The sequence below is a fragment of the Eretmochelys imbricata genome, chromosome 21, assembly GCF_965152235.1.
Source record: "Eretmochelys imbricata isolate rEreImb1 chromosome 21, rEreImb1.hap1, whole genome shotgun sequence".
NCBI lineage: Eukaryota > Metazoa > Chordata > Testudines > Cheloniidae > Eretmochelys > Eretmochelys imbricata.
The window spans coordinates 14,030,556-14,058,501 of record NC_135592.1 but is presented as its reverse complement, the minus strand read 5'-3'; the positions used below and the strand labels follow the sequence as shown (position 1 = coordinate 14,058,501).

Genomic DNA, 27,946 nt, shown 5'->3' with positions numbered 1-27,946 from the left:
TCAGCACACAGTCAACCTGTGGAACTCCTTGCCTGAGGAGGTTGTGAAGGCTAGGACTATATCAGGGTTTAAAAGAGAAATGGATAAATTCATGGAGGTTAAGTTCATTAATGGCTATTAGCCAGGAAGGGTAAGGAATGGTGTCCCTAGCTTCTGTCTGTTAGAAGGTGGAGATCGATGGCAGGAGAGAGATCCCTAGATCATTACCTGTTAGGTTCATTCCCTTTGGGGCACCTGGCATTGGCCACTGTCGGTAGACAGGATACAGGGCTGGATGGCCTTTCTTATGTTCTTATGAAGGCTGAACACACATAATGAGTCCAATTTGTGGGCACCTGTTGGTGCCTGTCAAGTCCTGTCTAAATCTTTATTTTGCATCCACCTGTTGATATCGGGAGTTCTGTGGCACACCAATCTCAGTATAAAACTTGACTGTTTATGCAACAGATTTTCTGCTTTTCCTACCTCTTCTTCCTGTCAAGGACTCTGTGCTAATTGGGTGTTTTACTGCAACAGGTTCCAAGCCAGTCTCAGTTGCTTCCTGGGGTATCCTATATGGCTTTTATATAACCGATAATGCCATTGGTTTTTTTAAACCAAGTGCCATAGGGATGGTGAACTCTGACTCCCTGGTATCGTACATGCCATTTGGGACACGTCAGTGTTTTGGAGAAAGAAGTCCAATCAACGAGAACGCAAGTACTCCCTGGACCTGCCTGCTTTTCAACATGAAGCCGAACTGGGCGAATTCATCAACAATCCCCATTTACTAGCAGACCCAAAAAATTAGCCAGTCTCTCTCTGGGAGCTGAGCCAGAGCCCATATCCATCCAACCTAGAGCCCCTCCCGGCAGACGCTTCCCCAGCCTCTCACTCTGTATATCCCCTATGGATTAAGTGAGACACCGCAAAGGCTGACAGCACGTGTGTGTGTCTCTATCTCTGTGTTATGCAAGAGCTCAGAGAGCCAACAGCACGTGTGTTACTCCCTAGGGATTACGCAGGGGCTCTGTGAAAGCCAACAAGCAGAAAGCATGGCTGTGAGACACGTCAAGTATGTTCCGAGGTTCCTAAGCATCCAGATGAGGTTGGCACATTGATGGCTATTTCATATTTAGGGATATGTTTACAAAGTCCCTTCACAGGCTGGAACGCATCTTGAGAAGAGTTTAGATGCAAACCACAAGCATCACTATAGACAGCCCACAGCACCCCGGATTTTGGGAGCCCTAGCAAAAAACATCAGGGTGACTCTGCATCGCTGGCCTTCCCAAAAATGTCAAGGCCAACGCTGGGCACAGCGACCTGAACACGACGCACAGCAATCGCTGAAGCATGAAGAGGCCTGAAAAATTGTTCTGTGAGCCGACGCAAAAGGCTACGGTTGGCCCTGTCCAAGTGAGAGTCCCGCGAATGGCAAATAGAACTGCGCACCTTTGGCAATTCCCGGAATGGCTAATTGGGCAGGGAAGAGTCACCTGCTGCAGATTTCACTGGGGAAATTTGCAAAGGGAGATGCGCAAATTTTCCCCCAAACCATCCCCAGCTGATGAACCCGTTGGAAATATGGCAAATGTGGTGGCACATTTCCAATTACTATTATTATTTGCATGACGGTGGTGCCTAGAAGTCCTCGTCATACACCAGGGCCTTGTTGTGCTCGGTGCTGTACAAACTCCAAACATTGCATACCCGAGCCACACCCTTGTCAGGCAGAATGACTTTGCCCATCACCATTACAGCTCCTCATGCTGGATACGGGCCGTAACCATGCAGAAAGTGATGCTAGCTGCAGTTGAACCGGGGCACCTGGCTGACCCCCAAGCAGAACAGAAGTTGTCACATGCTGTCTATTGAGTGATCCGCACAGAGAAGGCTCCAGGTATCCTGGTCTGTGCTGTTGCAAGCAGGGGAAGGGAGGATGCCGCTTACAGAGCAGTCCTAGGCTACGTGATGCTGACAGCCTGAAGAGACTGGACTGCTTGCTCTAGCAAACCAATCCTTCATCCCAAACAGCAAAGAGATTAAAAAAAATTCAGTGTGACACCCAGACAGCTCCTGCCCCCAGTAAAATTAACATGCGCCACTCACAGCAGGACCCATTAGGGGTGCTCCGAAAACAGGGCTCACACTCGATCACACAGGAGGAAAGCAAGTCCCCTACCCGGAACACAGCCGAGGCTGCAGGAGCCTTCATCCAAGTCTTACTCCTCATTTGCGCCGGCCAATCACTCCCTGTCACAGCGTGGCTGAAAATGCAAACGTTGCCACCGTGCTCTGCAGAGCGGGAGGGTGGGACAATGCTTTCGGAGATCTAGAGACAGCATCTCTCCCCGGAACTGCCCCACAGGGCCCGGGAAGGTACGAGCACCCCTTGCAGAGGTATAATCAGTGCCTGTCGTGGCACTCGCTGGCTCCAAACTTGGGGCACTGCTTCTCCCCAGAGCGGGCCTAGGACACAGCTGGGGCAGGGCCCGGCTGCAGCCCTAGCGCCAGCTGGGAATCCTGCGAGGCTGGAGACGGGCTGGCTGGAAAAAGTCCGTTCTGTTCTTGGCGTCTCCTCGACCATCCCCATCCCGTTCCCGCCTCCGAGGGAGAAGCTCAGTCAGTTCCTATCCCTCCCTGGCCAGCATGCTCACCCTAGTTCTCCCCTCTACCCCCCACCGGTAGAGAGAGGCTGACCCACGCCTGCTGGATCGGATGCCTACCACTGTCTCTCCTCTAGCATCCCTCCCTAGTGTAGAGCCTGGAGGCTGAGGGAAAGGAACTTGGCAGTACAGCAGTGTATCTCCCTAGGGATAGGTGCATCTACTCAAGGCCCTGGGCCAAACTCAGGGGTGAGTCTAAGCTGGTGCAACTCACAGCTTCTTCCAGCTCCTCCAGGTGTAAGTGACACCAGTTAGACTCCTGTCGACTCTGGCGCAGGGACTGCCTCTGAGTGGCTGGCGAACACATTGGAGTCCCTTGCTAACGTAGGCGCCCTTTACTAGAGGGGCCTCTGGATTTAACTGGGAGAGTTCCGGCGTGGAAGACCCTGAGCGCTGCGATCCAGCCTTGGAGACGACAACTCCCGGGAGGCCTTGGGGAAGAGAGACTTCCAGGGCACGTGAGGAGAGCATGCAGCGGGGCTCCATTTTGGGAGAGGAGCGGAGACGGCTTGATGGAGCTCTGTCCAAGCCAAGACCTGCGGCCACACCGCTGCGAGGAAGCCAGAAGCTGCCGCTGCGAGCCTGCTGGGGCTTTGACCAAACAGGGAGCCTCAGAGGCTGTTGCTGTGCCCGGAGCTGACTGAGGTGGGCCTGCACCTTGGCTTGGGAAAGACCACGCCGCCTCTTCTCCAAAGTGGTTGTTGACCTCTGGTTCAAACAACTCCAGTCTAACCCTAATTCCGAATGAGAGTTGTTACTGCCCCTTGTTGCCCTGGCTAGACGGATTCACTGGACCAACAAAGGGCCCACACGAGCACTGAAAACCCAGAAGCGTGCACACACTCAGGGGTGGGGCAAATGGGGGCCGTGTAAATGCAAGTTCGAGAAGTTTCATTGACTACTGTAAACTGCATTTGTTAACTGATTTATCGAACTGCCCCCTGCTGATTTAAATGAGCGGTGACATTTAATCGCAGTCTGGCGTAGCGTTTTCTTAAATGGTTAAGGAAAGATGTGCTCACGCCGGTATAAGAGCAGATTGTTCGGAGTTGGGGGTTTTGATTTAGACCCATTGCAAAGAGGAGCTCAGGTTCATTCCTGGAGGCTCCCCAGGCACGCCCTTGAGAGTGAACAGGGTCCAGCCAGGTGGAGGCACGGCTGGTTTTAATTTCCTTTGCAAGTCAGAGGACTGCAGCAGAGGCGTGGAGAAAGGATTCCCATCCAGCCAACGTCATCCCAGGGTACTCCAGATTTCCTTTACTGTTGACATCATCAGGCGCCCGGGCATCCAGGTAAGCGTCGCCTGCCCCCAGTAACCCAGGGAGGAAAGGGCAGGTTATATTAACGTGTATCATCCTCATATACAGATCACCTCCAAATCTGACCCACTGAGGATGTGAGAAGGTGGAAATCAGAATAAGGTGGGGGCTACTTTAGCATGCACCGATTTACACCTTCCAGTTAGTCCCTTTATTTGCCGCACTCCTCTTCTGGCCCCTCGGCAGGCAAGTTACACCCATCGAGACTCCCCGGGGCTGAGATTCAGGGGGCCGAATTCAGAGGGGGCAGGTAAGGTGATCGCAAGGGGATGCAAGGCTAGGGGTGTCTACATTAGCATAACGTACATGTCTTCATTGGAGCCAGATTCGGCGGTGAACTTGGCCCTTTACGCCCATCCCGCGACTGACTCTTGGGAATAGCGATAAGGTGGTCAAGTTGCAGCATAGATTTTCCTGGGGGCCTCATATAAAAAGATCTTTCCTTTCTTTTCCCCTTTGAAGGTAGAGTTAAGAGTAAGTGTCTCCTTCCCTCCGTCGCTGACCAAGAGCCCTTGCAGATGAGAGAACCGCGTGGCAGATCTTGCTCTGACTGTAGATCTCAGCACGTGCAGAGAAGGCTGGACTATCATAAGCTTTCCAGTCTAAGCAGGGATACCTATAAGTGGATTAGAAAGTGAAACAGGGAGGCCTAATAGTGGCTCAAATTAAGAATGATTTATAAACAGAGCTGGAAACTAACCAAAAGGGCCCAAGGAGGGGACCTCCCCGAAAAAGGCAGCTCCAGACATTCCAAATCTTCAGGGCTCGTATTAAAACCCAAAGTGTAGGTCAGTATAACTAGGCAGACAGAGCTGCGAGCCCGAAGGACCCCGTCCCATGGTTCATTGTTTCCCTCTCCGCCCAGTGAGGATAATGTGAAGTGCTTGGAGATCTACTGATGAAAAGTGCGATAGAAAAGCTAAGGATTATTCCTGTGCCTCACAGAACTGGTATTACCTCCATATATGACACTGGTGAGACCAGAACGGGAACTGTGCCCAGTTCTGGGGTCCACACTTGCAAAAAAGATGTTGAAAAAATGGAAAGCGTGCAAGAAAAGAGCTACAAGAATGATCCCAGGGCTGGAAAACCCGTGAGAGACCCACGACATTCAGTCTTTTAGACTAGCGGGGCTAAGAGGCAACTTAAGCACAAGATCATGGACAACGAAGCTAAACGAAGTAAGACGGGAAATAAAGGGCACAATTTTACTTCTGAGGATAACTAACTAGGGCTGTCGATTAATCACAGTTAACTCATGCGATTAACTCCAAAAAATTAATCATGATTAAAAAAATTAATTGCGATTAATCTCACTTTTAATCGTACAGTTAAACAATAGAATACCAACTGAAATTTATTAAATATTTGTGGATGTTTTTCTACATTTTCAAATATATTGATTTCAATTACAACACAGAATACAAAATATACACTGCTCACTTTATATTATTATTTTAGATCATTTTAACAGTGCAAATATATGTAAACAAAACAAAGTCATTTTCAATTCACCTCATACAAGTACTGTGGTGCAATCTTTTTAGCATGAAAGTGCAAATTACAAATGTAGATTTTTTTTTTGCTATATAACTGCGCTCAAAACAAAACAAAGTAAAACTTTAGAGCCTACAAGTCCACTCAGTCCTCCTCCTTGTTCAGCCAATCGCTCAGACGAACAAGTTTGTTTACATTTATGGGAGATAATGCTGTCCACTTCTTATTTACAGTGTCACCTGAAAGTGAGAACAGACATTCGCATAGCACTTTTGTAGCCGGCATTGCAAGGTATTTACGTGCGAGATATAAAAAATTTATTAAAGCAAATGTTAAAAAATTATATAATACACAGGTTGGGAAAAGAGTGACTGTACGTCTGGGTATAACGCTTAGATTATCCACAAATACAAAGTTTGTTTTTAAAGTCATATGATACGTAGAGTACAGAATCAGCAATAACCCAAATTTAGGTGAATAGATTTAACAATACACTTTAGATATTAGAATCTGAATACTCAGGTACTCATGAAAAGTTGTACAGAGATTTGGTTGTAGAAAGCAAATTATATCAATGAGTGGAGATTGCCCCTCAGTAATTGAGAATTAAGTTGGTTGTCCATTTAGAAAATACAATCTGTGAGGACAGTATTTGTTACTTTCCTGACTACACTTCTCATCGGTACTCCAACTCCTCCCTCTTGATATAGCCGATGTCCGGTGATGTGTTCTATGTAGATGTCCCTCGACCATCTGATGACATCCGACACCGTGAGTTGCTGCATCAGCTGAGCGTAGCGTTGACCAATTCCGCATTCTCTCAGCACTCGTTTGTTACTGGGATCCCATGTGCCTAAGGCACGTGTGCCTGGACCTGGTAACCCTTACTTCTCAAGGTTTTGGCCAGAGAGGCATATTTCTCTACCTTTTGAGCTCGGGCATCGTGGCAGGCCGGGGTCCTGTTCTCAAAGGGCACTGTGACATCCACCATGATGATCTTCTTCCAGTCCTCTTTGGTGATGACGATGTCCAGTCACAGTTGGCTGTCGGTTCCGGGGATAGCGGAGTTTACGGCAACCTTCCCCATGGGTGCGGGATGGCTCTGGCCAGGCGATCTTGGATGGCATTGTGTTGCAGCTGCCAGGCTCTGGAATGGGGCTTGCAGCTACACAGGACATGGGGTAGTGTCTTGTTGGCATAGCCGCACTTCCTGCATCGCTTGTCCCGATTCCCACGGCGGACGGCTCCGTTCAGTGGGACACAGTTGAGCCAGGCCCATGGATGAACCTCTTTTTCCATGCTGATGATGCTCATTAAAAAAACGTGCTAATTAAATTTGTGACTGAATTCCTTGGGGGGAAATTGCATGTCTCCTGCTGTTTTACCTGCATTCTGCCATATATTTCATGTGATAGCATTCTCAGATGATGACCCAGCACGTTGTTCATTTTAAGAGCACTTTCACTGCAGATTTGATAAAACACAAAGAAGGCACCAATGTGAGATTTCTAAAGATAGCTACAGCACTCGACCCAAGGTTTAAGAATCTGAAGTGCCTTTCAAAATCTGACAGGGAGGAGGTGTGGCACATGCTTTCAGAAGAGTTAAAAGAGCAACACTCTAATGCGGAAACTACAGAACCCGAACCACCAAAAAAGAAAAATCAACCTTCTGCTAGTGCCATCTGGCTCAGATAATGAAATTGAATGTGTATCGGTCCGCACCGCTTTGGATCGTTAATGAGGAGAACCCGTCATCGGCATGGATCACGTCCTCTGGGATGGTGGTTGAAGCATGAAGGGACATATGAACCTTTAGCGCATCTGGCATGTAAATATCTTGTGATGCCGGCTACAACAGTGCCAGGAGAATGCCTGTTCTCACTTTCAGGTGACATTTTAAATAAGAAGTAGGCAGCATTATCTCCTGCAAATGTAAACAAATTTGTTTAAGCAATTGGCTGAACAAGAAGTAGGACTGAGTGGACTTGTGGGCTCTAAAGTTTTACATTGTTTTATTTTTAAGTGGAGTTATTTTTTGTACATAATTCTACATTTGTAAGTTCAGCTTTCATGTTAGAGATTGCACTACAGTACTTGTATGAGGTGAATTGAAAAATACTATTTATTTTCTTTTTCACAGTGCAAATATTTGTCATCAAAAATAATAATAGAAAGTGAGCACTGTACACTTTGTATTCTGTGTTGTAAAATTGAAATCAATATATTTGAAAATGTAGAAAATATCCAAAACTATTTAAATACACAGTATTCTCTTATTGTTTAACAGTGCGATTAATTGCGATTAATTTTTTTAATCGCTTGGGAGCCCTGTAACTAACCCTTGAAAAACCTTACAAGAGATATGTTGGATTCATCGTGACTTGAAGTTTATAAATCAAGATTGAACATCTCTTTTCTACATCTCCAGCTTGACCACAAGCTCTAGGTTGGACGCAGGAATCCCAGGTGAAGTTCTCTGTCCAGTGAGCTGCAGGACGTGTGCATTACGCAGGCACAATGGTCCCTTCTGGCCTTAAAATCTATGACATTATGGAACTGGTGCAACCTGGGCTGCTACACTTAATTTGGTTTCCACCTGGTTCTCAGCACGGTACTTTAACTCGATTCCTTACTGAGTTACACTGTAGCACTATAAGGCCTGTTTAAATCTAATTAACAGTGTTCACAAAGGGGTTTTGCACAAGTTTAAATTGCTTTTTAAACCAATTTAAAGTCAAATTGGAGCAAGTACAGAGAAGGGCTGCTAGGGATGGAGAGCCTGTTTGATGACAGCAGATGGCAAGAGGAAGGCTGAGGGGGGACCCAGTTGCTCTCTATAAATACATTGGGGGTGGGGGGCAAACACCAGCAAGGCAGAAGCACGTCTGAAGCTAACGGAGATCATTGGCACCAGAACAAATGGGGATAAACTGGCCACAAATACATGTAAGCTGGAAATGAGAAGAGGGTTTCTAACCAGGGAGGTTCTGGAACCGCCTCCCAACACGAGTCGTGGGGGCAAACACATATCTGGGTATAAGATGGAGGATGATGCGTTGATGAACGGGCTGATAGGGTGGGATTGCCTGAAGGGTTCCTTACAGCCGTATGGTCTTAACTTTTAATCCAGACAAGAACATTAAGAAAGCAAAGTGAAAGTACTCCCAAATCAGGGAATGCCAAAGTTAAGGCTGCCCGCGTAACCCTGACTCTGCCCCTTTGGGCATATGCTTTCCAATATAGCTACATCTCGAGATGCTATAAATCGGTGTAGCTATGCTGAAGTCAATGCTGAGGCTCTGGCCCAACGGTCCTTAGCTACACAAGCATGTTCCATCTTTCCCCCAGGTCCCTTGCCTCAGTCAGTGGTTTGCAGTGGCTGAATTAGCCAGAGCTCTCATACATATGGGCCTTGTTTTAGGCTCAGCTCAGTCTCAAATTTGAGTCTGCAGTAAATCCAGATTTACACCAATGTAGCTAAGAGAGAATCCGGGCCCCCCGCAGACAGGCTGGGTGGTGTGTAACGAACTAAGTAGGCGCCCACTGAACACGGGTTAAGTCTCGGTTTACAGTGTATCAACTTATCTGCTTTTCTGTACTACACTTCCCCACCACTCGCCCAATCATCCTGGGACCAGAGTCCCAGGGGAGAGGGAAACGCTCCTTAGCTCCAACTGAACAATGGATGGATATGGGTGACGGATCTTCTCACGCCAGCCCATTTCTCTGTATTCCCTGTAATGCCGCACATCCTACAGTAACTCACGGTGATGCAAAGGCCCTGGGTCCAACAATTCCACACATTGTCTGTCACGGACACCCGGGCAAAGCAGGCCCATTCGGATTCCCACCCGCACTGCACAGGTGTCCGTAACGAGGTGCAGGGCAGGGTGAGCATCAGGCCCCGTGGCTCCAGTTCTCTAGCGAGCACATCAACCATTCCAGCACGGACCCTGTCTTAACAGAGAGATCATCTGGTGGACGCTTCCCACCCGCGATCCCGTTCTCCAGCTGGCCGCACCCCCGGGCAATCTCAGCACTTGATGGCTGAGGGAAGGGATATTAGGGAAGCCCCGGGGGGTTTGTTCAGTGCCTCCAAAGCAATATGTGTGTTGTCCTGTTTGAATAAAATTAATTTCATTCCCCCTTATCTGTGCTACTTTCTTTGTCCCCCCGGCTCCTGTGCATAAGCTTCTATGGTTCCCTTCCCCCTGCACATGCTGCCCTCCTGCCTGATCCTTCTCATCCCTTGCTCCAGCTGCCAGGTCTCCTTCTGTCCCAGATATTCCTCTCACTCGGCAGCCCAGCCCAGTGGTGGCAGGGGCAACTCCAGCCCCACTAGTGGTTCCATTCCTGTTACTTGTGATCTCCAATCTCGTCTCTTCTCCTCCCTCTCAAAGGGGGCAGCAGCCTCTAGTGGTCTGGCAGCTCTGTCTTATTCCAGCTGCTTTTACCGCTGTCCCAAGATCTTTCTTTGCAAGGAGCAGCAGCCTGAACCATGAGAGCTGGCAGCTCTCCATGGACCAGCAGTAAGGGCTCTGCATGTCACAGCTTGTCCTGTCCCTCTGCGATGGACTCGGACCTTAGTCGGTGTGGAAAGATGGGCTTACAGCTCCTCTGAGAGCGCTCTGGGCCCCTGGTCTGAGGGTCTGCTGACGTCAGGGGTGAATTTAAAGTGCCGAAACCCCTAGTCAGATTCCTGAGAACACAGGAGAGGCCCTCGGGAAAGGATACAACTTGCAGTTTTAAATTTAGGAAGGCGTCAATTAGACAAGAGCCATCCTCTCTGTCTCCAAGCGTCTCCTGCAGCAAGAAGGAGAACGTGGCACGGTGTTTCTGAAGCAAAGCTAATATCCGTCGTCCCTTCGTGGCAGGAGTGCTTTGACTTGACTACCGTAATGGAACTCAAGGAATAAATTGGATCCATCTGCGTGATTAATCTCATTTCAGGCCCCTAATTGGAATGATTGTTTCTGACAGGCCTGCGTTGTGAAGAGAAGGAGAGGCAGGAAGGCTGTTTATGCTGGGAAATCAGTGCTACTGACTTGGCATTATAGGGGGGAACAGAACGGTTAGAAAAGGAATCTGTCCAAAGCCATCTGTACCGTGGCTTTGACACTTCCATTCAGTTCTAAGCCTCAGACATTCTCTAAGGCATCCTCATTCTTCCACGGGAGCCCTGCGGGTCTGGGGCAGTCTATTCTCCCATCCCCTTATGAGGTTCAAGGAGGAGCCAATCTCGAACAAAAGAAAGACTCGGCTCCGGTGCTTTTCATCACTTAAATCTAACACCCAGGCCCAGTAACACAGCAGAATAAATGTTAAGAGAAAACTAAACACATCCAGGGGATAACACAACCCCGAGCAATACGAGGCATGGAATTATGAAGAGTGAATCTTGCCAGACAAACCAGGAGACCTGGGTTGTCTTCCTGGCTCTGCCACTGACCAGCTGGGTGACCATAGGCAGGTCATGGCCCTCTGCTGTGCCTCAGTTTCCCCTCCCACCCACTGTGTGCCTTGCGTAGACACACAGCTATATAAGGCAGGGACTGTCTTCTACCCTGCCTAGCACAATGGGGCCCTGATCTTACCTGGCACTGCGGTAATACAAGAGTAGTAATAACAGTGATGGAAGAAGGGAACGTGGTAGACGTGGTAAGAGGATACACTGCCAAAGGTCCTCTGTTCATGCCCAGAACACTCGCCTATGAGCCTGCTCTCTGCAGGGATACAGGACTTACTCCCTGACTCCCAGGCACTGACGCCCGTTCAGTACACGACAGGTGAGGGTTGTAACCCTCAAGTGAGCACTGGAGGACATGTGCCGGTCCATCTCCTGGGCTGGAAGGGGCCCTGGGCCTGTGCCATCCCGCAAGGCTGGATTTGCACCGCTGGGTCCTGCTGCCGCCTTGCTCAGAAGAGAGAACCACGCCCTGCAGCACCAGATCCCCACGTGGCTCCTCCCTGGGGGTGGATGGCATTGCGCTCTCTGGGAGCCCCTTCACTGCCGTGCGGGACCCAGGGTCCCGACCTCTGGGGAGCTGCTACTGACGGAGCAAGCCTTCCTCATGCCCCTATGTGGATCGTCGGCCGTGGGGCGTGAACCCAGGACCAACCTGTGGTTCTTAAAGCACAAGCCTCTCCTGCCTGAGCTGGGCCCAGCGCTGTCAGCCAAGGCTGCAGCAGGAGCCTCAGCCTCTGTACGTGGCCCAGCCACCGCTGGGATGGGGGCCAGAGGGGGCCAGATTACACTCACGTGGCTGAGCTGGCGGTACAGGGCACTGGGTAACTCCTCTCCCAAGCTGCTCCGCACAGACACTGTCCCTCAGGCCCCTCGCTGCCCAGAGACCTGGCTGCTGGCAGAGGGCGGAGGCAGGGCTGTGCTTGCTTTCCCCGCTGGCACGGGGCGTAGAACTGACCCTGGGAGCAGGGCTGCCCCCGTCCAGGTTTTCCCCAGAATCGAGCCTTTGTTGAGGTCGCTGTCCGGGGACGTCTGCCAGCTGGGCTCAGGAGCATCCTGGACAGCCCAGTTCCTTGTACCTCAGAGGTGGCAGTCCCACCTGGGAGAGAAGGTGGCCCACTGCGGGTAGGGTTGCCAACTTTCTAATTGCACAAAACCAAACATCCTAGCCCCACCCCTTCCCAGAGGCCATGCCCCTGCTCATTACATTCCCCCTCCCTCAGTGGCTCGCTCTTCCCCACCCTCACTCATTTTCACTGGGCTGAGGCAGGGGTGCGGGCTCTGGAGGGGCCAGAAATGAGGGGTGCAGGTGGAGGGGGAGCTCTGGGTTGGGGCATGGAGGTGAGGACTCTGTCTGGTGGTGTGGGCTGCAGTGTGGGGCTGGGGGTGCAGGAGGGGGCTCCAGGCTGTGGGGTGGGGCCAAGGGATTTGGAGTGCGGGAGGGGGCTGTGGGTTGAGGCAGGGGTTGGAGTGCAGGAGGGGGTGAGGGCTCCAGCTGGGGCCGGGATGAGGGGTTTGGGGTGCAAGACGGGGCTCCAGGTTTGGGTGGGGAACAGGGCTGGGGCAGGGGGTTGGGGCTCGGGGTTGGGGTGCAGGCTTACCTTGGGCAGTCCTGCTCAGTGGCGCAGTGGGTTTAAGGCAGGCTCTGTGCTGCGCCCCGAAGCAGCCACCAGGTCCAGCTCCTAAGCGGGGGGACCAGGAGGCTCCACGTACTGCTCTGGCCCGCAGGCACCGCCCCCGCAACTCCCACTGGCCGCAGTTCCCGACCAATGGGAGTGCAGAGCTGTTGCTCGGGGCACGGGCAGTGCACAGAGCCCCGTGGGCCCCCCTGCCTAGGAGCCGGACATGCTGGCTGCTTCGAGGCGCAGCGGGAGCCAGGAGTAGCCTGCCTTAGCACCACAGCACCGCCAACCGGACTTTTAACAGCCCGGTAAGCGGCGCTGACCGGAGACGCCAGGGTCCCTTTTCGACCGGGCATTCCAGTCGAAAATCGGACACCTGGCAACCCTAACTGGGGAGGGGGGACAGCTCTCTGTAAGCCATCAGTTCACTGGGGTCCCGGATAGCTGGCTTACCTGCCCTTGGGGATCCCCAGAGTCAGAGCTTCCCCACAATAATCGGCTGAGTGGGGCTCAGGCCTGCTATGGATTGTTCACTGAATGTGGGCCAAAGGGACTGGAGGCTCAGGCCCAAATCCCTGAAGGGATTTAGGTATCTAACACCCCTGTTAAAGGGATTTAGGCACCGGAGGACCTGGGCCTCAGTACTTTGCTTGCTTGTTCCTAATTCTAAGAGACCTAGATCCACGGGAGCTGTTGCAGACAGAACACCCTGCACTCTGAGAGCCAGCTTCAATCCTTTTGTACAGGAGACTTAGGCTGGCTCTTTCTGCTGGCTGGTAGGAGCTAAAAACCAGGGGGCTAGACTGAGAGACAAGGTCAAAGAGACGCGGCCGCCGGTGTAGCATTGCCTGTCTCTCACTATATAGGAGAACCTCGGAGTTACAAACACCAGAGTTACGAACTGACCGGTCAACGCACACCTCCTCTGGAGCCGGACGTACGCAATCAGGCAGCAGCAGAGACAAAAATACCGAAACAAATTCAGTGCAGTGCTGTGGCAAACGTCAACTACTAAAAATATACAAGTTTAAAAAACGGTTTGACAAGCTAAGGAAACGGTTTCTTTGCTTGTCTCATTTAAATTAAGATGGTTAAAAGCAGCATTTTTCTTCTGCCCAGTAAAGTTTCAAAGCTGGATGAAGCCAATGTTCAGTTGTAAACATTTGAAAGAACAACCGTAAGGTTTTGTTCAGAGTTTGGAACAACCCCCAGGCCCGAGGCATCCGTAACTCTGAGGTTCTACTGTTGTTGGTGTTTTTTCTTCAAACCCCAACTCCTGCAGGCCGGCGTTGACCCGAGTGTCTCATCTTGCGTTCTTCCTAGTCCTGGTTGCAGAGAAAAGCTTGAAAACATGACCTGAGCGCACCCTGAAGGCTCACAAACCAGATGGCAAAGAAAAAGATCAACAGTGATTTTCTTAAGCCAATCTCATGATTGGTGGGGCCTGACTCATGATTTTTTGAACGCTTGGGGTTGGTGATGCTGCTACGGATCAGCTACATGAAAACTAGAGAGGAAATGAGGAAGCGAGAAGAGTCTGGATATTGATTCAGGGCCTATAGGAATAGGGAGTATTTTAAACTTTCCAAAGTTCCCCTGCTCAGGTGTGATTCGGACACTGAAATAACACGCGCCTGTCCCATAGGCGCCGACTTCCACTGTTCCCGGTGGCTGTTCGACCCCAATCCCACTCCCACCCCTGCACAGCCCTCGCCCTGCCCCCATTCCACCCCTTCCCTGAAGTCCCCACCCCCTTCCCGCCCCCATTGCACACCCTTCCCCTAAGTCCCCGCCCCCTCCCCTGAGCACGCTGTGTCCCCGCTCCTCCCCCTCCCTCCTGGAAAGTCCTAAGCGCCGCCAAACAGCTGTTTGGCGGGCAGGAAGCGCTGGGAGGTAGGCGGAGGAGCGGGGACACTATGTGCTCGGGGGGAGGGGCAGGGGAGCTTGGCTGAGCACCCACTAATTTTTCCCCATGGGTGCTCCGGCCCCGGAGCACCCACAGAGTCAGTGCCTATGGCCTGTCCCCTTTGCTAAAACTCTCTCCTCATTTCTAGGAGTACAGAGGGAATCAAAGTTTCTGCTGAGCCTCTCCAGTGATGGGAGAAGCTCAGCCAGTCGCAGAAGCAGAGAAATACCACGCGACTTCAACCACGTAACGAAACCCTGCTTGAAATGACCCTGAGCGGCATCCCGGAAAGGCACACCAACGCCAGAACAAATTTCAGACCCAAATGCCATTTTTCAAAAACAAACAAGAAATGCTGCATTTTCACATGAGCCCACACACCTTACAAGAGGAGATTTCAAGCAACTTCAAGCACTTGCCCAGAATCATAGAAACGTGGGGCTGGATGGCACCTCGGGAGGTCATCAAGTCCAGCCCCCTGTGCTGAGGCAGGACCAAGTAAACCTAGACTGTCCCTGATAGGTGTGTATCCAACCTGCTCTTAAAAACCTCCAGTGACGGGGATTCCACAACCTCCCTTGGAGCCTGCTCCAGCACTTAATTCCCCTGAGAGTTAGACAGTTTTCCCTAATATCTAACCTCAATCTCCCTGGCTGCAATTTAAGCCCATTCCTTTTGTCCTACCTTCAGGAGACATGGAGAACAATTGATCCCTGTCCTCTTTCTAACAGCCCTTCACATATTTGGAGACTATCCGCTCCGTCTTCTTTTCTCAGCACTACGCGGTGTTTTTAACCTTTCCCTGTAGCCGTAAGACAGGTTTTCTAAACCTTTTGTCAATTTTGTTGCTCTCCCCTGGACTCTCTCCAACGTGTCCACATCTTCCCTAACGTGTGACACCCAGCACTGGACACAGGACTCCAGCTGAGGCCTCACCAGTGTCTTAAATACGACACTGTTTGCAACCAAGTTTTCACCCAGCCCTAGGACTAGGTGCACCAGTGGCCCCATCTGATCCTGAAAATCTACCGTAAAACAACTGCAGATTGGGACTTTTGGCCGATCAGGATTATTTATCATTTGGATTGCAGCAGCCCCTAGGAACCCAGTCATGGACCCGGGCCCCACTGTGCTAGGGGCACAGAACAAAACAACAGGCGATGCAGTCTTTTCAACTTGCCCTTTAATTCCCACACAAAGGCCTGACTCTGGGCTGTACGCGGGGTGCCTGCAGGAGCATAGGTCCACTTCCAGATGGCAGATCGGCCCCTGGGAATAAACTCTGGACCCAGGAACGAAGCACAAAGAGGGCCCAGGTGCAGCTAGCTGGGGGAGCAGGCTCAGCTCGGGCAGGACCTACAAGCCCATGCTGGGCCCAGATGTCACTGCTTGTGGGGAGAAGGCTCCGGCAGGAAGCTGAATGCCCCACTGCCCGTATATGCAGCAAATGGGCTCAACCAGGAGCCTGCTAGTACGTGAGGGACCCTGCTGCAGACACATCCAGAGAGCAAGTCTGACAGCCTGCAAGGGTCTGCAGACACAGGAAAGGGGAACCCAAGGGAATTGGGAGCAGACTGACACAGGGAGAGGGCCTCGCTACAAAAGCACGCAGAGAACGGACCCTGCCTGGAAGCCAGCGGTGCAGGCCGCAGGAGCAGAGAGGGGCGGCCATCAGCGCTCAGTCATTAGCCCCAGGAAGGCACGGCAAGGCAGGCCTGGCCAGAGCTTGGAACCCAGTGTTTTCAGCCTGATGAAGTCACACATGAATAAATAAATCACGTATGAAGCATTAAGGGAGCTTAGTCTCCCTGGGAAATCACACAGCAATTCGGCCTTTCGGGGGCCATGGCATGCCAGCGAGGATTAGGAGAATGACTCCAACGCTCTGGCGGCCCCTTGGTAGAGATCGCTTCCCGGGCTCCGACACGTGGCATCTGGGAGCTTCGTGCTGGTGCCGGCCCCGAAGCAAGGGGCAGCCACTCAGTTAGTGACAATCGCAGGCACCTCACAGCAGCGCAGGGAGACTAGATGTAAAGGGAACGCATCTCAGCCCCTGGGAGGGGCCAGGGGACACAGGGGGCTCCCCCCTACACAGTCCCCTTGCGCCCCATCCTGACCCTGTCTGCATGGGGTGCATCCTCCCGTCAACCCCAGCCCTGCCCCCTATGAACAGAAAACACACCCTGACCTTATACACACACAAACTCCTCGAAGAGGCCACCCCCAGCCCCAAACAAGAAATCCAGCCGCAGGGATGAATGCCAAGAGCCGTGAATTCCTGCGTGGGAAGGCAGGCTGCTCGTTCCTCGCAGAGCACACCTGGGAGTGGGCAGAAAACCCAGCTGCCCCGCTCTGGCTCAGGGCAGCAGCATGTCTCCTGCCAGCCCCACATGCCCTTGTTGTTGTAAGAGCAGCCAGGGCAGGGCACGGGCACGTAGGCATCTCTGACCCTCCTGCTGAAGCCGTGGCAATCTCCTGACATGATCTGCTAGTTGCCTGCAGCTCGGCCCCGGAGCCTCAGCCCTGCTGCTGGGGGGCAGCATGTCCCAGATCAATATTCCCTATCGGGGGGATTCCCCTTATTTCTTACTCCCAGCACAATCCTGGTGTATGGAACACAGGTAGCTCGGGCGCTGTGCCCAGCACGCCCACCCGCAGAGAGTGGCCGCTGTCACAGCCGGGAGGAGCAGCAGTGGGCCCCGGGGAGAGACAGGGCCATGCACACCCGCTGGCTAGGAAGGGCATATAGGGCCTTAGGGGTTTGCTCTACCTGGGAACCCCCAGCCTAACGTCCTGGCTGTGGCCTTCAATGAGCACCCACAAACGCAGACTCCCCCGGCCCTGCGGGTCAATTCAAGCAGCCAGCCTGCCCCCCCTCATCCTCACCTGACCACAGAGCAAGGCAGAGCCACCCCCATGACAAGCCATGGGCTACCCCCACCTGACCCCTCTGGGAGCCAAGGGCTCCCACTCCTCACCACAGCGCAGGACAAAGCCTCCCCTTCTCCTTACTGCACTGCGAGCCACAGGTGCCCCCCCCCCCATCTGAATGCAGCAAGAGCAAAGGGTCCCCCTGACCTGAATGCGGTGCCAGCCAAGGGTGCCACCCTCTGAACATGTCACCAGCCAAGGGCCACCATAAACCTGCCAAGAGCCGAGGCCTTCCCCAAAAACGTCACAAGCCAAGGGCCTCTCTAAATGTATCCGAAATGGCTTGGGGGCTGGTGCTCCCTGGCCAGCAGCAGCACCGAGGCTGCAAACACAGCCAGAGACCCTGGGATGGGGGCTCCAGCCATCCTGGCATTTGCGAAGGTGTCATCTGTGCCCAGGATGGTCCAAGAGGGGGGTTCTCTCGCAGCCTGTCTCCCCTCCAGACATGGAGCCTGGCAGAGAAGGAACTCTGAGCACCACGGGGGAAATCGGCGGGTTTACCCAGTAGAACTGATGCCCGTTGATGAGGCTGATGTCCCATTTGGGCCCTAAGAGCCCAGAATCCCCCTACTCCACCTTTCCCGGGTGGGGAGCCCCGCTTACCTGGTACATGTACATGCTGAAATGAGTCCCATTGGGCAGATGAATCGTTATGGATTTGTTCCCTGCATTCATGCCAGGGAATCATCTCCCGCTGGAGCTGTAAATCCACGGCTCTGCCAGCCTGGGGGGGAGCAGGCGTTAGCCCCGAGGCCGGGGGGGGTTCGGTTAGCGAGACCCAGGGTGCTGGAAGTCCAGGCACGAGGAACTGCTCCGAGCCGAAGGCAGCCGGGGAGCTGCTTCGCGTCGAGCCTGCCTCTCTGTGCAGGGGACGGAGCGCTGGGGCACTGGGGAAGGATCAGCGATGCACTCGGCAGGAGGAGGCATTTGGAGCTTGCAGAAATTCCCCATCTGCTGCGTGCGCTAATCGTTCCCCTTCCCAGGGTCGGAGGGAGCCAGCCCCATGGCTCGGACGGGGAGCCGCGAGCGGGCGCCCGCAGCGGGGGGACCCAGTGGACGAACCCGGAGGAGCGCACAGATGCACAGAGGCCCTTTGCAGTGACCTAGTTTGCTCTGCTTCGCTTGCATGTTCCCTGTGCGGAGACATGGAGGAGTCGGAATTGGAGCAAGAACTGTAAGTAAATCCGCACAGCCCCTTAATCCGGGAGTGGCTGCAGCAGCCTGTGGGGTGGGCAGCCCTCACCATCAGGGTGACCTGGGATGCTCTCGCTCCAGCTGCCCACCATGGATGGACGCAGTGGCCCCTTGCCCAGCTGGGGGAGAGGGCACGGAGCCCAGGAGGAGTGTGATGGGGCATCACCCCACTCGTGTTTGGGGGCAGGACTTTGTTCAGCAGAGGATGGGGGCACAGCCTAGTGGGCATCTGTCTGGGCTGGGTCCCACAGGCCAGCTGGAGGTTTGCCAGGGTGGGGAGACAAAGGACCATGGGGCGCCGAGCTCAGGCAGTCAGCTGGAGGCAATCAGAGGCTGTGGTCAGCTAGTCCAGCTCTCGCTCCCCAGCCTGGCATGAAGCTCCAGGCTCCTGCGGGATCCAGGACCAGTCCAGCACCATGGAGCAGGGCCCTTCCCCAGAGGCATTTTCCTGTGTTTCTTCCGGGCATGCAGTACCCACTGAAGGGTGAGAGGTCCCTGTCCCTGCAAACTGTGAGCCAGCTGCCAGCCTCCAGCCCCGGCCCAAGCCTGTGGGGCAGCGTGGCCCTGGCTTAATCACACCAGGTTCAGCCAAGTTGCCTCCCCAGGATCTAAAGTCTTTGCTGAGACGGAGCCAAATCCCTGGCGCTGGGACTTCGGGGGCAGGAGGGGGAGGAGCATGAGGGTCAGGCATCCCGATGCTGGAAGAGAGCCAGTGAGGGGCCAAAATGTCTCAAGCCTCCCGGGCTCCCTGGCTGATCGGTGAGCTCCAGCCATGCAGGGCCCTCTGGCCCCACTCTCCCTGCCCTACACCTTGCGGCCAATGGGTCGGTCCCCAAGCTCCGCTCTCCACTCTCCCCAACGCACTGAGCACTGGTGGAAGAGGACCCATGAGCCTTCACACAGGCGAGACTCAGAGCCAAAGCCTGCCCCTCCACCGGGGCCGCTGACAGCCCTGCTCCGTGTGCACGGGCCAGGATACCCAGGGGGTGTCAGCATCTCTCCCTGCAGGCAGGAGGTCAGAGCCAGGGCTCCTTTCCAGGGCTCCAGACCTTTAATAACTGGGAGTAGAACAGCCCCAGGTGCCCTGCAGAGAGAACAATCCCCCCTCACACGAGCTCTGCAGCAAGCCCTGTTCTCCGCTGGCACCCCCTCCCCTGACCCGCAGGCTGGGGCTGCTTCTAGGCATCCAGCCCAGTCCCTGCGTCTGCTCCAGGCCAGAGAACAGATGGGCCCATGACAACATCCTGCGCCCTGCTCTGCAACCCAGAGAGCCGAGCCTGCGAGGCAGGAGGGGACAGGAGCGTGGAGGCAAAGGGGACCCAAGCAGGCTCCCCCTGCCAGAGCTAGACTCTCTCCCTGGCCGAGATCTGAACACCAGAAAGCAAACTCCTTCCTGACCCCGGCATGGCTCTGCAAGGTCCAGCCAAACATCCCTGCAGGGGAGGGGCCGTCCCTCCAGCCAGTGCTAGTGACTCTGCAAAGCCCAGCAGTGTCCAGACAGCTGCGCAGAGACCTTGCTGCCCCTCCCTGGTGCTTTTACGGCCTGTGGCTTCATAGACAGGAAACCCCTCCTGTACCGCACCAGGTCCGGGCCGAACGCTGGGAGGCGCTGAGCACACACAGCCCCTGCTGACTGCAGCATCTCCCAGAGCCGGCCTGGCCAACGCTAGCAGCAGGCCCCCGGGGGTGCCGAGGGTCGCGTGCTTTGAGACCCGCCATGCGCATGGGTGGCTGGGCCCGTTGTTTGCGACTGGTTTGGACAGCACATCAAGCCGGCTGAATGAGGGACATGGCCCGGCGTTCACCTTCCCTGGGGCAGCTCAGTCCATTAACACCCATTGGACACACCTGAACTCAAACCCGGCCACGGTTAGAAAGTGACAAGGTCCCAGTTCGGCCCAGGCTCCCCACGGCCTGCGAGCTGTCTGCCCACTGTGCACCCAGCTGCTAGGCACATCCCAGGACCCCTTGCCAGCTGTGCCCTCCAGTCACACCCGAACAGCGCTTGTTTGTGGGGCTCCCCATCCCAATAACTCCCACCCATCCCTGGGATACAGGCATGTTCTATACAGCTCACCATGCTGCGTGGGCATGTTCCAATCCCACCTGCCTGCCGTGTCATCCAGATCAGGCTTACGATGTCCCACGATGCCCCCCAAGGCCCACGCACAGCCCACTATCGCCCTCACACCACGCTGGCAAAGCCTGCCCGTCACTGCCACGCTGCCCAGGACTCCGGCTATGCCAGAGCACAGGGTGAATCCCAGTGCGACCCGCCACTCTGTCCTCAACACATCCCGCAACAACCAACCCTTGGTGCTGCCCTTTGCCCGGACACCTCCCGGCAGAGCCGGCCTGCCACGCTGCCCAGGGTATCAGCTGATCTGGCGTACAGCTCAAAGCACGTGTAGATCAGCCACCGTGCTGCCAAGAGCTCTGGGCATGAGCTTTCTCGCCGTGAATTTTAATGAAATAACAACAAGCAACAGTAGCCCAGCTGGGACGTGGTCAGCGGGTGAGCGGAACCCAGCTCGGAAAGGGTTAAGCAGCCCCCCTCAGCAGGCAGCAAAGGAATCAGACAAACTGACTGAGCAGCTCAGACTCCAGCTGACTGCAGGCCAGTGCCCTTCACCAGTGGAGCAACGGTTCAACCCTTCACAGCACCTGCCAGCCGCCTCCGGGAACTTGACTAGCCTGGAGCACCACCTACCGGCATTAACCGCCTATTGCAATAGCCCAGGCCGCATCCAGAATGCAGCTACGTGGCTTTTCCGTGAGCATCATCACCCCACTGCTTTAGAGCAGCTGCCAGCCACGCCCGAGGGCGAACAGCCTCAGAGATGGAGTTTGGGCAGCGCTCAGCACCCACAAGAAGGGTGGAGCCCCCTGAGATCAGGAGTCAGAGCTGGATGTTTTTGAGGGGTGATCCCTGCTGAAGGCAAGGGTGGGGGGTTCAGTTTTCCAGGCTGTGAACTGGTCCTTGCTGCTTCCGGACCACCTGAGAACCTGCCATGCCCTCCTTCCCTCCCAAGTTTACATGGCCCGAGGGCGCGGTGAGGAGGGATTAACAGTGCGGTGCTGGCAGGCCAGACGCCAGCTCATGCCAAGGGCCCCATGCCTCAGTGGCCCACTGACAGACCCCTCAGGGGCAGTGCGGACCACCAGACAGGAGACAGCCATCAGCGAGTGTGAAGGGCTGGGCTCCAAAGAAGGTTGAGTTTCACCGCTCTGTATCCCGCGTGACAGAGGAACAGTCCTCGGTATCCGGAGAAGGCCAAGCCCAGGGCCCCTGCTCTGCTCTAGGATGGGAGGGGAGGCTACTCTCGTGTGTCTAGGCAGAGCCTAAGCCACCCCCGAAGGATGCAGAGCACGGCTCCCCCTCCCCCTGCAGCAGTGCCCTGGCCAGCCAAGGAGGAGATGCTCTGCTCCGCACTGGAGATCAGGGGAGGGTGAGGTGCAGCCGCCGAAGGACAGAGGCTCCCGCTGACAGGCTGGACAGAGAGAATCACGCGGAAACCCCGCAGCGGGCAGGGAACAGCCCTGAGACCAGCCAGGGAGCAGAGAGGCCGCAGGCCAGGATCCCCAGCACCCTGCAGCTGTGGCCCAATTAGGAGACAAGGGTGGTTAACACCCCCACACGCTTCGTAACAGCACCCCCATCCCAGCACCCGAACCAACCCTGAGCCCTGCCTACGAGTGCCCTAGAGAATCCCGGGCGGAGTCTCTCCCTCAGCCTCGGGGGTGCTGCAGAGGGCATGGCCAGGCCCCCTGGGCTGGACAGGCAGGAGCGGGAGCTGGCCTGGGCTCCGATAGTGCAGGTTGCCTCCCACGCACGGCAGCACAGTTCAGATTGCCCGGCTGCGCTGTGTGGGAAGCACCCCCCTAACGCCACTACGCCTGGCTTTCCAGCAATTTGAACTTCAACTCTCCCGGCACGAGGGGCCCAGGGCAGAGCTCAGCACCGGCAACTGAGAGAACAACCAGGGGGGCCTTCTCCCGCCCAACAGAACAGCCATAGATCCACGAACATCGCACGGCATCCCGTGCAAAGGGCGAAATCCGCAATGGGACAGCAGGACCTCATGGCATCCCCCCAGACCTCCATCTACACCAGAGCACAGGCAAGGCCTAGCAGGCCTGACGCACTGTCAAGGAGATGCTGCCACACAGATGCAGGTGCCGGAGGGACAGTGTCACGGTCTGTGTTTCTCAGTCACACCCAGGGTCTGATCGTGAGGGGTGCTCAGCACCTGTGCCTCCCACTGAGGTCACGTCTCAGGATCAGGCCCAAAATAAAGAAAAATAATCCACTTGTCCCCACTGCATGTGTTCAGGAGGTGGAGAGGTCAGGGGTGGGGGAGCAAGGTTTGTGTTCATTCACCCGCCCGGGTAACGCAGGGCCATGGAAGGAAGGCCTACTGGGTGACCTCAGGTCAGTCATTGCCCCTCTGTGCCTCAGTTTCCCCATCTGTACAACAGGGATAATAGTGCTGGCCTCCTTTGGAGAGCGCTTTGAGTTCTATTGGTGAAAAGGACGATAAGAAGAACCACGTCCCCATTTCCTCTTCCAGGGAGTGCAGAAGTGTGGGGGCCACTGGTGGGAAGCAGGTGAGCAGGAGCCCAAGAGGAGAAGCTGTTGGGGCCCTGTCATGGTGGACAGCCATAATCTGGAAACCAGGTACGGACTGACACCCACCTGGAACCCAGCAGAGCCAGGACAGCTGGGGGCAGGAACCCCCTAGTGTTCCCAAAAAATCACCCAGGACCTAAGCCCTAGTTGTGCTGTTAGGTGGAAGATACCATGACAGCGTTTCCCCAGGTGTGGAGCGGCGTTTCCAGCTGACAGAGCCCTGGGATGTTCTAACCTGGCTAACCATGGACCTAATGCCCCAAGCTCCAGAGGTGCTGCCTCTGAAGCCAGGGGGAACGGCAGACCCCGCAAAGATCCAGCCATTACGTCATTAGCTTGGCTCACCTTGGCTGTCCATTCTGGCACAGTGCCTGGGCTCCAGCAGAGACAGTGCCCTCCTGAGCCGATGGGGAGACGCCAAGGGGTCTAGTGGTTAGAGCAGGGGACTGGAGACAGGAAGTCTGACAATTCAGCCACTGACCACCGAGGGCAAACCACATTGTTCTCTGTGCCTCAGTTTCACCACGAGCTGCTACCTCCCTCCTAGGAGTGTAGGGGAAGGTTAGCCCATGGGCTTGGCTACACATACGCTTAGTTCGCAGCAAGCTGGGGTGCAAATCTACCCCCACACTAGCCTGCTGCGAGCTAAGTGTCCGTGTGGACCCTGCAGCCGCAGTTCCCTAGTGCGCTTTAAAACTACCCCGCTTTGCAATGGGCCATGCTTTGGAGTTATAACACGCTGGCCCAGAGGCCAGTCCTGCTCCCAGGGCAGGGAACGTGCTCCTGGGTTCCACCGGCGAAGCAGCGCTATTGCCCGTTCAAACTGCCCTCTTAGGATTATCCTAAACATCTTGAGGCGTCAGCCAGCATGTTAGATCCCCAGTCAGGGGTGACAAGTTCCTCATCCAGCCCCAAAGGTCCCTGTCCAGCCACCCCCAGAGCCCTGCCAAACACACCATCCGACATCAGGGGAGTCAAACACCAGCCAGACCACCAGGCTGCGTGAGGGACCACCAGCCAAGGACCAAGCTTCATTTTCTTCCTCCTCAGACCACGCATATTAACCACTGTTCTCTTCTGCCAACATTTTGCTTGATCTTCTCATTTCTATAACCCAGGATCTGCAGCCAGGACTCACTGCACCGCACACCTCATTATGCCCCAAGATTTAAAGTCATCTGGTGGCTGATGGCCAATTTCTTTTGCCTGGACCAGCAGCCCCCCTGGGTACTGTATGTGCGGTGTGCCCAGCAGAACAACTGCTATCGGGTCATAAGGAGCGGGCCACTGGACTGGCAATCCGGAGACCTGGGTTCTATTCCCAACTCGGTCACTGGCCTGCTGGTTGGCCTTGAGCAAGTCACGTCACCGCTCTGTGCCTCGGTTTCCCCACTTGCACAATGGAGATTAACGATACCAACCTGATTTGTAAAGTGCTTTGATAACTATGAACAGAAAGAGCAATAAAAGAGCTGGGTGTTGATATTAAATATATATTTGGGGCCTACAAAAATATCCACGAACCGTATTTATCTCCCTGACACGCCTGCGTTTTTGTGAGACTCTTGCCTTTTAACCAGCCATGTTAATGAACTGAGTGAGACCCCAGGGAGGACGTCTGATCAGTCCGCGGCTCAGGGAGAATTTGGTTAGAACGCTCTGAATTCGATGCTCAGGTCCCAACGCAATGGAGGCAGCGCGGCCTAGTGGACAGAGCACTGGGCTGGGACTCAGAAGACTCCGGTTCCATTCGTGGCTCTGCCCACTGACCAACTGGGTGACCACGGACACGTCACTTCCCCGCACGGTGCCTCAGTTTCCCCATCCGTACCAAGGGCATAATGATCCTGGCCTGCTTTGTAAGGCTCTTTCAGCTCTGCGGCTGGACAGGGACAGACACCAGTACCAGCAGCTCCAGCAATGTGCTGCAGACACAGCTCCCCTGCAGGCTGGCGGGGACAGCGGGTAGTGACGAAGCCCTGCACCACCGGGCTCCCGCCCGGCCATGCTCAGTTCCAGCCAGCCCACAGGCTTCACGCTCTTTGGGGCATTTGATTAAAACAGGGACACCTGCCAAGCGGCTAAATTCTCAGCTAGTGGCCGAGCTGGCCCAACGGCGAGGGCAAAGCTGGGGGTCACGGCAGCCAAGTCTCTGGGCTCGTGAGCACAGCTGGCCCCTCACGCCCCTCGCTGCCCTGTGCTGAGGGCGTGACGTGCCTCTGAGGCTCAGCACCAGCGCCCCGTCCCACCCCTCCCCCGTTCAGAGGAGCGATAAATGGCACTTCTGAGGCACCCGTGACCATAGTATCTGATCACCTCCCAATCTTTACCCTCACACTCCCGCTGTGGGAGGCAGGGCTATTATCCCCATTGTACAGATGGGAACTAAGGCCAGAGAGGCTAAGGGACTCACCCAAGGGCACACAGGGAGTCTGCGGCAGAGCAGGGGTTTGAACCCAGTTCTCCCAAGTCAGCGCCCTAACCACTGGGCCATCCTGCCTCAGGATGGGAAAGGCTGTGAGCAGGAGAACACGAACGTTTGCTCTCCAAACCTCAGTAGCTCCGGTTCAGGGATACACGACCCAAAGCTGGGACCCAGCTGTTGGGACTGGGACAGCAGAATCCGCCCTCCTCACCCGCAGAGTCTCCAGGAGGCCGTCAGCGGGAAGCCACCTGCGCTGGGGAACTTACAGGCCGGGCAGCGCGGGTCTGAGGAAGGGTTATAATGAACGTGAACGGCCCCACTGAGCGGGCAGCTGGCCTTCGCCTTCAGGGACATCTCTTTAGCCCCGTTGAGGCCAGTACGTCCAAAAGGGGCCTCGATTCCCAGATGCCCAACCTCACCCACCTAACACGTGATTTGCTGGGGTACTGAGCCACCGTCACTACAGCTGCAGCCAATGGGATCTGCGGGTGCTCAGCACTTTGGAAGTATCAGGCCCAAAGGGTCGGAAGTCAGACACTCGGAATGAGAGGCCGCTTCTGGCAGAGCTGCATTTCCTGGCTCCATCCTGGCTTTAAGCACCAGGCTCTCAGGTTTGCAGCAGCCCAAACCGGGCTAGCCCGGACGCTCGCTGTACAGCAGTGCTAGCAAGGAGCCTGGAGAAATCCCGAAGACATCTACCCTATTCCCACAGCCCTGCCAAGGTCCCCAGCCCTGGCCCTCCCTCGTCCCGGCAGAGCTCCGGAGCCGCTCTCCTTACCTGCGGGAGGGCAGAATTGAGTTGCCTCTGCAGCTGGTCTCGCTCATGCCCGGTCTCCTGTAACCGGCTTTGGGTCAAGGCCAGAGTGTCCCGGGTCTCCCGCAGCGTTTCCAGCAGCTTGTCTCGCTCGTCCAGCATGTTCACCATTAGCTGCTCGAAGTTGGCCTCCGAGTCGGGGCCCTGCTGGGACCCCAGGGGGTCGCCCTCGTTGATGGTGGGCATCACCTCGCACATCATGGTGGTGGTGGTGGCTCGTTTCAGCCACGCGCCAGTCTCCAGAGAGGCCAATTTGCCTCGCCTAGGGGTTTGCTTAGATGACCTCCTCGGGGTCTCTCTTGGGCTGTAGATCGGTCGGACAGCAGATCACATCGCTACAGCTGCCCGCGGCCCATTGCAGCGATCGTCAGAGACAGGCAGCTTGGGACAGGGTGCAGGCTCCCCCATGCCTGCTCTCACCTCGCAGCCCCGAGTCATTGGTTAAGCTGAAGCTTGCACTGCTGAGATCAGCGTCCCCTGCTCCATGGGCTACACGGTGTCCTTTAAACCAATAAGGCCCCCGAAGAGACGACCGCCTCTGGCTCTCTGCGGTTCATTCCAATCAGCCACCCAGACAGCTTCGTAGCCCACAGATGAGTGGATCCCATCTGACGCAGCGCATGGGTGCCAGAGCACAGCAAAGCCATGGGCTCAGAGAGGAACGCGGCGCCCTTCCAGCACGCACCCCTTCAGGGACCCCGCAAAGCCAGTAGTACTAGGAGGGGTTGGGGGACTTTTCACCTGCCTGGGCATGGTGAACGAGAATCAGTCTGTTGGAAGAAATGGAGGCTGAGCGATGCACTTTGCAGTGAGCGAGATACTCCCCAAGCCTCTGCCCCACGGAGCTGCGCTTGCGATCCAGGTCTGTGACCTACGGGAAAAGAGACACAGTGAAACACTTCCCACCTGCGTGCGACTGCTTCCCCAGGCTCCTACCCGCCCCATGGGCTGGGATCTGCCAGCACACTCCTTCACAAACATGCAGCCAGCACCGAGGCACGGCATCAGCCCCTCCAGACAGCAGGAGAGCCAGATTAGATTCTCGCTTATAGTACTGGAGCATGTAGGAGCCCCCGTCCCAGACCAGGAGCCCATTACGCCAGGCGCTGTACATTAAGCTTCTCCGCCTCCACAAACGGGTGCTAGTGAACCGCCCTCCCAGCAGCCTCCCTCCAAGGTCTCTAGCCTGCATCCTTATCGCCATGGGATCTAAGTGCAAGCCTTGTAGGGTAGGTCAGGATTCAGGAACCTGCTGGCCCACAGGAGGCCAGCGGCATGGCTCCGTGCTCTCCTGCGCTGGCCCAGGGAAGCATCATCTACCAGCTGCTCCCCCCCCGCGCTGCGGCTGTACTCACAAACATCCGGGGGGATGTAAACATTGCGTGAAACCAAATTTACGCACACAGGCATCATGGGACCATCCCACACACCAGCCCCACCTGCGTCCGAGTCCCTAAAGTACCAGGCTCTGGGAGAGGGGGAATCTCCCCAGAG

General features: G+C 55.1%; 1 protein-coding gene across 6 annotated transcripts in view; it reads right to left on the bottom strand.

The window, feature by feature from the left end:
• PPFIA4 (PPFI scaffold protein A4) overlaps positions 1 to 26,653 on the bottom strand; it is a 98,697-nt gene extending 72,044 nt beyond the window's left edge. For all 6 annotated transcript variants that reach the window (XM_077839127.1, XM_077839129.1, XM_077839126.1 and 3 more), the window contains exon 1: positions 26,417 to 26,653. In XM_077839127.1, coding sequence (XP_077695253.1) covers positions 26,417 to 26,653 — 237 coding nt within the window. The remainder of the gene's footprint in view (positions 1 to 26,416) is intronic.
• Between the last annotated feature and the right edge of the window lie 1,293 nt (positions 26,654 to 27,946).